The sequence below is a fragment of the Ruditapes philippinarum genome, unplaced genomic scaffold, assembly GCF_026571515.1.
Source record: "Ruditapes philippinarum isolate M1 unplaced genomic scaffold, ASM2657151v2 ctg105_1_1_1_1, whole genome shotgun sequence".
NCBI classification, from domain to species: domain Eukaryota; kingdom Metazoa; phylum Mollusca; class Bivalvia; order Venerida; family Veneridae; genus Ruditapes; species Ruditapes philippinarum.
The window spans coordinates 119,449-130,444 of NW_026866838.1; the positions used below are offsets into that span (position 1 = coordinate 119,449).

The 10,996-nt window shown below is 30.9% G+C and overlaps 1 protein-coding gene across 1 annotated transcript; it reads left to right on the forward strand.

Annotated features, from left to right (window-relative positions):
• The first annotated feature begins 1,377 nt into the window (after positions 1-1,377).
• On the forward strand, positions 1,378-7,382 carry LOC132733885 (yolk ferritin-like). Its single transcript, XM_060720612.1, has 7 exons — positions 1,378-1,539; positions 2,123-2,223; positions 2,856-3,002; positions 3,358-3,429; positions 4,051-4,116; positions 6,486-6,605; positions 7,047-7,382. Exons 1-7 carry the CDS (start codon positions 1,482-1,484, stop codon positions 7,182-7,184), a joined length of 702 nt encoding a protein of 233 aa, XP_060576595.1. The 5' UTR covers positions 1,378-1,481; the 3' UTR covers positions 7,185-7,382.
• Positions 7,383-10,996: the final 3,614 nt, after the last annotated feature.

Consider the following 10,996-nt stretch of genomic DNA (forward strand, 5'->3'; position numbering starts at 1 on the left):
TGCTAATATAAATTTGATTCTTTTGATTTAACAAAATTTCTTAATACATATATAAAGTTTAATGGTATTTTTCATTAAATGATGACCATAATCACGGATTTATATTACCTTGTAATATAAATCCGTGCCATAATATTGATTATTTATTTTAAATAACTGCGCTCTGTTCTATCTGTTATTTTTCAGACTAATAACAGTTTTCAAGGTCACTTTCTTAGAATGCATGTATGTATGTAGTTTATGCTTAATGAGGGTCCATCCGCCCTTTCGAGCACAAAATGCAGCTTTCGCTGTCGAGTACGGACCCCGGACATGTCACCAGTCATGCCCTTAAAGTGTTAATTTTGAAGCACAAAGTGGTGATAATTTACCTCCATGCAATTTCCACGGAGTTTTAGCCAAAGATATGAATTTTGAGCCAAAAGTAGGTCACTGTACGACGGTCAATGAGAACCTAAATGTACAGTAACCTGTGACAATATGAAATGGTAGCTCTGAAAAGGGCTGTTGGTGCCGGCAAAAGGCATGCCTTACAAGCCGTCTATCTGTACTTCGGGCTCACGCACCCTAGCACACCATCCTCGTCGTCTCAGCCTAGTTTGTAGGGCCACTCCCCTCGGCATTAGTCAGGACACCGGCAGCTAACTTCATGCAAACTAAGTCGTATCGCCTTAAACGTTACCCCGAGCTGTAGACAACATGCGAACTTGCCGCCTTACACGTAGCATTGGTCCTTCAATCATATTTTCATAAAAACTCTCATGTCTTGTGATATTATTGTATCTTCCATGTTTAACAGCTAAATTATAGGACGATGTTCGGAATCTAGATAAAAAATATTCTATACTTCGTTTTTTTAGTAACGCATTGATATTTTTTCTATATTAAAAGTATACGTCAAGACGAGGTACATATTTGTAAACCAATTTATATATAAATACATACAATTTTTCGTAATAAAATGATTATAATCTAAGAATCTAAGAACAGATAAAAAACGATTTTATCATTTAGCACAATAAACGAGGTTGTATTATAACGACAGGGAAGACAACTCTAGAGGTTATAGGAAGAAATGAGAGTTACTTTTCATACTCATATGTAAATACTAGCAGGATCTTTAAAATGTTTGAAAGACCCTTGTACTAGCTAGTGAAACGCGCCTTCAATAAATCATGCTTTTACAAAGTTGTAAATGATAAAACTTCTGGATCATTTCTCACAAATTATTATAAAAAAACCTTAAAAGTCAAAATTATATTATCGTATAATTTTACGTAGTTATAAATCTGAAACTTGAATATTTTATCTTTGAAATCATTTAGTTTAAAGATAACTCATGTCACACATTTATATCATTTCTCATGTACAATTTATCACCTAATGGACTTTGTATGTAATATCATTATCTTAGAGGGCAATTTCATTACAAGCGTACTTACGGACAAACAGTTAGCAGTAGGTAGTTTAGGAATAGGAAAATGTTGAAACTCGCTGTAGCTTCGGCCCTTCTAGGGCTCTGTTTAGCATCACTGCAAAGTAAGTCTTTCTTTGTTTGTTTACTTTGTTCGAATTTATTTTAGTTCGATTGTGTTGGAAACTATAAGCTTATTGAAACACTCTCGAATCCGTTCCTGGAACAAACTGGTACTAAGCTATGAATGTAAAGTTTATTGCTCAAGGGAACAACGGCTTTTCCCTGACGGGGTTTGAAACCATCCGGCCAACAATCCTTAGATTACATGTCCGGCAGGTATACCACTCGTCCACGCCGCCACTTAAATAGGAATAGGAAAATGTTGAAATTCGCTATAGCTTCGGCCCTTCCAGGGTTCTGTATAGCTTCACTACAAAGTAGTTATTTCTTTGTTTAAGTCAACTTATATTACTGTTTTTTAATTAAAAAAAAAAACCCACCGTAACTTTGATTGAAACAAAACCCTTTTTATCGTTAACCTTGAAAAAGCCTTTTCTTCATGCCATATTCAGACGGCTATTTTGAAAAGTGCAGGAAAATCTCCGTGTTAATATATAAGATATGATTTCACTATGATATGGTTTTGACATTACAACTCCGTGTTAATATATAAGATATGATTTCACTATGGTTTTGACATTACAGATGTGGAGAGGGTAACACAAAACTACGATGATGAAGTGAACAACAAGATTGTTCTACAGATACAGTATGAACTCAAGGCCAGTTACATGTACCAGGCTTACGTAAGTTTAACTTTATCATACAACAATCTGTTAAACGTACATAATTTGAAAGTAAAGATCAACTCAAGAAACAGAGCTCTTACTAAATTTATACGTACGATTTTACATCACTTTATGTGTATCAAAATACTAGTATCATTAAAACTAACGGTTACGTTAACATCCCATGCAAACATTATAATTATGTAGATTATAACCCACAAAGTACCATTGATTTCACTAGAGCATTTCCATTTCGCAGCGGCCACAAACATGTCCATGCCATGGTTACGGTAAAAACAAAAGTTGTTCGTAAATAAATCAAGTAATATATATTTCCAACCGTACACGTTACGTAACGCTTATATGAAGCAACTTGCTTCCTGGGATAGTATACATTGTATCATTTAATGTATTTCGAGATAAGCTTGTTAATGTGACGTTCAAATGACAAGCCACTGGACTTCATTAAATGTCCCTGAAAATGTGTCATATTACATGGAAATATGGCATTTTGTTTGCGATCAAATACATATTTCTGCATTACAACAAAGTTTTAACAAAAAATATAGACATTAAATATAATGAACCGTTATTTTCAACACGACTAACGCACTCTTTATGAAATATAACATGTAATATACATTTTACAGAGTCATTATTTCGGACGGGCTGATGTAGCATTGCCAGGGTTCGCTAAATGGTTCGAGAAAGCATCATTGGAAGAACGCCAGCACGCTACTGGACTGATTGAGTACATAAACAAACGTGGTGGTACCGTCTCTCTCAACAATCTTAACGTAAGTAGTATACGCGTTAACGTAAACATGACGTTATTGTTAACATTAAGGACGTTTTCGGGAGTTTTCATACAGACATGTAGGCAAAATTAAAACTGGCACGTTGTTAGAATATGATAATAGAAACATTTTAAGCGAAAACAGTTATTTTAATTTTACCTGAACACTCACCATTTACTCTTGGATGGCCATAATGTCATATTAACTTTCCCGCAAATAATTACAATTTTGTATAAAAAAATTGGAACATTTCTGAAATTTAGCTTTTAATATTTACTCGAAGTAATAATTGCTTTTTTTCTTTTATCAAGAAATTGGAAGTTTCGTCTTTAATCTAGTTCGGTTCTATTTTCAGTTTAACAATATGTGCACAACCGTCTCACAAGAACTTTCAAAAATGAAAGAATTCGAAAGGGGACATGCATGTGTAAGTAGCCTTTTTTATAGAACACTAATCAAATAAGAAAAGTACCATAATGCCTGGGATTTTCGATAGGGTGCGTGCTGCTATTCATAGAGTACAAAACAAATGAAGAGGTACCATGTTGCCTCCATTGTTTTCACAAGCAATTTTAGAAATCGAATTAGTGAACATTTTTTTGTACACTACGTGAATTTACATTATATCTATATCAAATATTAAACAATGGTATTAGATTATACATAATAGTTCAAATAAAGATATGATAATTTTCTATGTGTAACTGTACAATGCGAAGAATATACATAACAAATGAAGAGGAACTGTGTTGCCTCCATTTTTTGCACTAGCAGTTTTAGAAAGGGAATTAGTGAACACCTTTTTTGTACAATATGTGAAATAAGCATTACATTTAATATTAAACAATGGTATTAGATTATATGTAATAGTTCAAATAAAGATATGATGATTTTATATTTGTAACTATACAAAGCGTTGTAAATCAGCGGCATCAGAAATGAAAAATACACATTACAGATGTATATAATAGTTTTCAGACATTTAAAGTCGTGTTTCACATTGCTTTATACAGATTTGCACCTTTATGTCTTACATTGATTTATACAGATTTGCACTTTTATGTCAAGTCAGAAGGAGATATCGCCAAGCGAAAAGTCACTCCCACCTTGTCCAGTAAGTAAAGAAGACAGTTTCATTTTCACTTGAACAAATTTCAATACTTTTTTAAAAAGAACAATGTATTTTTATAACATAACATAACATAACATAACATAACATATATTTTATTAGTCTTAAGCACATTAACAGCTCATCGACATTTACATACAATATGACACGTATTTGTAGCATGCGTAATAATTATAATCATATTTACAGAAATAGAAAAACACATACATTATACACAAAACACAAAACACAACGGCTACACACAATAATAAACAGCGAGAATTCATATATTTTTTACGAAAATAGAAAGCTTGGTAAATACGTCATCTATTATGACACTATTATGTTGAAAACTACACATTCACTGTTCGAACACTAATTGGTCTCTCTAAAAAATGATTGTCTGATTCTAAAAGCCTTAAGAATATATAATGCTAGCTTGATAAGTACATTTTTATTGGTCGAATTTAAAAGTTCAATGAACTTGTAAACACTTGCATGATTACAATAATAGTCACTTATATACTTCTTTCTGATGTCTCTATATAATTTACATGTTAAAACGAAGTGGAATTCGTCTTCAATGTCATTCATGTCACATAGCATACACTTTCGCTGATCTCTAGGCACTGCATTTTCAAAGTGTCTTGCCTTTTCTATCATTAAATCATGCGATCCCATACGTATCTTTGCAATTGCTCGTCTGTATTTCAAGTTATTCAATATTATGAGATATGGGGGAATTTCAAAAGTTTGTTTGATTTCCTTGTATAAATATAACGAAGGACTAGTGTTAATATCTATATACCATTCTGCTATGTAAAAGTCTCTTAGTCTCTGTTTCAGAACAGGCGTAAATCTTTCTATACAAACAGATGCTGGGAAAACCCATATTTCACCAAAACCAATTGCATTTAATAAATCTCTCACTTTTAATAACCAATTGTCAATAGCATTTTCAGTCAAATTTAACAATCTATCAAGCAAAGTATTTAAAATACAATTACTTTTTCTACTGCTCAGTTTTATAAAATATTTAACTGCTTTTACTTTTCGATCGATTATCAAAGGGAAACGGCCAGACTCACCATAAACCCGCACATTACTAGTAGACATTTTTACACCTAGTGTCCATTTAATAAATTTTCTATGCACCCGTTCTATGCACTCCGCACTTGACAGGCCCCATATTTCACCAGAATATGTCAGAATTGAGCTCACAAAAGAGTCAAATAAATTAAACATGATGTTTGTTGGTACTTGCATATTTTTTACCAATGAGAATAACGACCCGACCGCTTTGAGTCCTTTTGCCGCTAGCGTCATTGTTGCTGTTCTAAAGGAACCTCCGGATGTAAACACTAGACCTAAATAGTTGAAACTATTCACTATCTCTATTTCTTCATTGCCGTAATGCCATCTTTCATTTGCAGCTATAATGCCTCCTTTTCTAAAGACCATAATTTTAGTTTTTTGGATATTTACAGTTAAGTTCCACTTTTCGCAGTAACTCTGTAAGCTATTTATTGATGATTGTAAACCTTCAATATATACACTTAAGAAGTATGTACATGTATATAATTACCGTTAAGGGAGCGTTAAATTTCATCACGAAAATTAACTTAACAACGATAATGAGCTGATAAGAACCAGTATAAAAAGTTCATAGACACAGGTAATTGACCAGTAACTTTTATCAGTGATCACCTCATATTACAATCATAAAATGATATGAAATATATTGGGAATGCAACCTGTCATAATTCTCTATCATTTTGTATTGTTGTTATATATAAATTCTTTGCAAAATAAGACACAGACTTACAGGGAAGAAAAAATATTCGTAGTGCAACCCTATTCATCTATTCATATAGTTTACAAAACAATAAAATGGTGTAATTACTAGGAAAAGTAAAAGTCTTGTTGATGTATACTAAAAAGAATATATGTTTTATTTGAAAAAAATATTTAAAAATATTGATTTTAGAGACGACTATAAATATCGATTTAAAAGAGACGACTATAAATATCGATTTAAAAGAGACGACTATAAATATCGATTTAAAAGAGACGACTATAAATATCGATTTAAAAGAGACGACTATAAATATCGATTTAAATGAGACGACTATAAATATCGATTTAAAAGAGACGACTATAAATATCGATTTAAAAGAGACGACTATAAATATCGATTTAAAAGAGACGACTATAAATATCGATTTAAAAGAGATGACTATAAATATCGATTTAAAAGAGATGACAACAAATATTGATTCAAAGTTTACACATATTGATTTAACAGATGGCTAATCCAATTAGCAGTAATATTTCTATGCCCATTCAAAATGTTTTTATCCCACATTTATGTGTAGGCACGCAGCACATGGCAAAATGGTTTATGGGCAATGCAAGACACATTGGCCCTGGAAAGATTTGTGAATGATGAGCTATTGAAACTTCATACAACAGCAGGTGTGAAGAAAGATCCTCATGTAAGTATCTTAAAGATAAATACATGGCCATATGTTTATGTAAAATAGTAACACATTCTGTAAGAAATATACCCCTTCAATTAAAAGGGTAAGAACCGAAAAAGAAAGCGGGTATTGTAAACTAGGTTGCAATGTGAAATCTGATATTTTTATGATGTTATGTAAATAACAGGTGCCAAAAAGAATTAAATGGCTACTATTAAAACTAAAGCCGATGACTATTATATTCCTTCGTACACATTATGGTTTCGTTATCAATTTTGATTCATTGATATAATTAAGGTTAACGTTAGAGTTAACGTATTATTTGCTTGTATAAAATGTGATATGATTCTTGTATAATATATGATATGATTTAGCTATGAATGTAATAACATTTAATGCCTAATAAATGTTATGTTGATCTTATTTTTTTAAAATATATTTTATATTGTTTCACAGCTGTCACATATTCTGGAGCATGATTACCTTGACGAGCAGGTAAACAGTATTAGTCAAGTCGCTAATTACATCCGACAACTTGAACGTGTTGGAGACGATGGTCTCGGTGAATATCTCTTCGATAAAAGTTTGGAATAAATTTGTAACTGACTTTCTTATTTTTGACTGAAAATTACGAAAGAAATACAAAAGAGACAACAGAACAACGTCACGTGATGAAATAAAACAAAATGTTAAAACGTATATTTCTGTGACATTTTGCTTGCCTTGAATGTGAATATCAGCTCAAATCTGTAAAATGCGTTGTTTTTTACAATAAAAATTATTGATATATAACTACTGTTGGTTTTGTATTTTGCTGTCTACTTTTTGTACCTGTAGAGGTATTTGCTTATGATAAACATGGAGGTATATACTTTACTAAAATTTTCAAACTCAACTCAAATAGTTCTATTGCATTTAACATACAATATATGTTGTAGTAAGTAGCAACATTACTATAGGCAGAAGACATGCATTTTTCAAACAACATAATAAAACAATTCAATGTGAAACATAAGAAATATCCAATAACCTTATATAAACATATATTAAATGTCATTACCAGTTTAAATGATATTTTTAACGTTCTATTTGTATTTTATCTGGTCTTTTTATGAACAAAAACATGGATATAACCAAGAATATGTCATTTTTAATAAAGTTACTTAAAGTTATTATTCAATGTATAAGTATATAAAGGTGCTGATAGATCGCTGTAGATTTTTTACTGAACGGGTTAATGAAATATTTACGGTGCTTTTGTGCAATTTTAAGTTCCTTACACAACTTGTCAAACAACTCACAATTAGATTCACAATACATATACAAAATTTTATTTAGTATGAAACATAAAACACAGATTTGTAGCAAATACAAAAACAATGTTTACGACAGACATCCCGGTAGAAATACGAGGATAAAAACAGTCATTTGCCGAATTGTTATAAATTGATAGTAATTATTAGCAAAGAACAGTGTAATACAAAAACGAATAATAATAAAAATGGAGCATGCAAAATATATGTGCAATGACATCTTACGTTCGTTGTTGTCTTAATTTTGTACAAAAGCTCGTTTCAAAGCCCAATACTGGATAAAAGTATTTATTCTTTGACACTGTTATGTTTTACCATAGTACCTGTCGGTAATCAATACAAGTATAATTTGATCAAAGAGGTAAAATGACTGATACTAATATATAAAATGAAACATTTTTTTTTATCAAGATACAGACTGTTTTCGGCGAAAAAAGTCCAAGATATTTGATTTTACTCCTCTAAGAAGTTGGAAAAATGAATACACGTGTTATCATGTTAGTAAAGTCGAGCAACGGTTTTCACTTTAGAAAATATATAATACAAATTATATAAATCATCAGAAAAGAGAACCGCCTACATTGAATTTTCAGAAATTTCGAACACAACAGCAGCAACGGTAGTCGCAAACCTGATCTGAGGTGAAACACCGGTAATGTTAAAGATTTGCGTTGAGCGACTGACTCGTTGTTTCCTTATTTAATTGACCCAATAGTCTTAAGAAAAAATAATGCTTATCTTGTATTGAGAATAAATTTAATTAATTTTATGTAATACAGACCATTTGCCTGTATTTTTTCATTTCAAGATTTCAAATACACGTGCTATTTTATTTTTGAATCTTGAATTCACAGTACAGAATATGCTTCTTTATTGATTCATACAGCGTACGTAGGTTATAGATGGCCAAAACATTTTGATGTAAAGTGGAAAAGTTTTGAATACAGGCCATCTTTAATACATGTATTAGTATGGCAATTTGAATAATTATTGTAAGTATCTTTCCTGAAACCAATCATAATCTAAAAATTCTAAGATTTCGCTGTTTAATGCCATGTTATGTCCATAATAATTGTACATGCATATACATCATTTAAAAAGAGAGCAGAATGAATAAAAAATTGTAAATTAGAAAAAAACATCATCCTTGGTTTTATTCTGAGCTTAAATTAAGACCACCGACGCATTTTAGATACCGGTATATGCATAATGTATCATACCGTTTGTATTTTCTGAGATTCCTAAACGATAAAATATGTTATAAGGGCTTTGATGGCGTACCCTCTCTATTTAGGTTCGCAAGGTAAAGGTTTACCTCGAGGTATCTAAGTCTCCTCAATCTAGGTCATTATTATCAATCTGGACCATTGTTAAACTTATATCATCATATCCCGAATATATGTTACTGTCTGTGATAGATAATATGAAATCAAGACAATAAGAAAAGAAAGACTTTATTTCGTAACACACAAAGAAAAATGTGTCTCTTAAATATATATTTAAATTCTTACGAAATAATTATTATATAGACACTTTTAAAAATGCCTTTCTTTTGTAACGGACAGAAGAGCACCCCTTATAATATTATTATATCATTAAATGTCAACGACACTTGTCCTATATAGAAGTTGTCCTTTATCAAGCCCGTCCTATATTATCATTGAACAACATTAAATATTTCATGTACCTATTAGATGAAATTTTTATCATCAAAAGTGTATCAGTTCGAAATAAGATAATCGGAGTTTATCCCTCATCGGTTCATGTATGAAAATATTGTAGAAAGAACACTGCAACCAGCGAATCGTTTTGTTTTAAATGTGAAAAACAAGTATAAGCGAATGGGCGACAATCAAAGAAAACGTAAATCATTGACATAAACTATTTCTTTAATAATTATGAACAGTAGAATTATGTAGTTTCCATAATTAATTTGAACAGAATATGATGTCCAGGAACAAAATAGTATGAGGGTTTTGTATCGTTTCGTGCATGCGCCATTCGCTCTTAAGGAAATTTTCTATACAGATAATCTAGAATTATTCTTTTTAGAAAATAAAACAATACTTTGTAAACTACAGACATGTATAGCTTTATACACTTTTAAAAAGGGCGAAAAAGCAGGATATAGAATCCTTGAAGTAGAAACAAAGAGTTGATATCTAGATTAAACAGATGACATCACGAAATAATGATAATACTTAAGTAAAAGTATTTCAAGTTAGTACAAAATCAAGCTAGAATGAAAACTGAGGTCAACGGATTCCTTTGACCTTAAAATCGCACCACGTATATATTCCGATAATAAATTATCTATAAAATGAGTGTAATCAACCTGTTATCAGTGATTTTAATCATATCATTGCATCGTTACATGTAAATAATTATATAACGCTGGTTTCTATTTATTGACCTTGTTTTCTATATAATTTTATAACACGTAGTCCTGTTTATTTCATTCGGATTTTGTATACATAGATAAAAATCACACAGTCATATAACATATATTACATGTTAGCATACATTTGTAAAATATCAATATGCGGCTGCTTTTTTCTCTGATGGTTAACAAAGCCCAGGGCTCTCGTGGTCAATTTCTACTCATCAAACTCCAAACCGGTGTTAAATAGACAATAAACACGACTGAGACCGATATTATATATTTTAAATAGTTTTACAATCTTTTAAGTTTTTAGAAACTATGATGCTGATTTTCATAACATGATACAAAATTGTCACATTGATATTCTGTAGACGGTAGCTCTATAAAGCCGAGATTGAAATATGTTCTATTGACGATCTTAAAGGTTTCTATATTGAATAATGTTTGCCGCATGAAAGTAAGGCCGGTTAAAAAGAGGAAACAAACAATGTATTTTGTGATGAAATTATTAAAATGAAATCCCTTATATGTAACTAATTCGTATGCTTGTAACAGTAAGTAATTGACAATATCAAATTTCAATTTTTATAAACAGGAATATCAATTTTGATTTTTGAAACTAATTTCTTGACCCATTTCAACACATGCATTTATTTATAATAGATATATAGATTAATGCTGGAGTTTACGTTGACAGTATACAAAACATT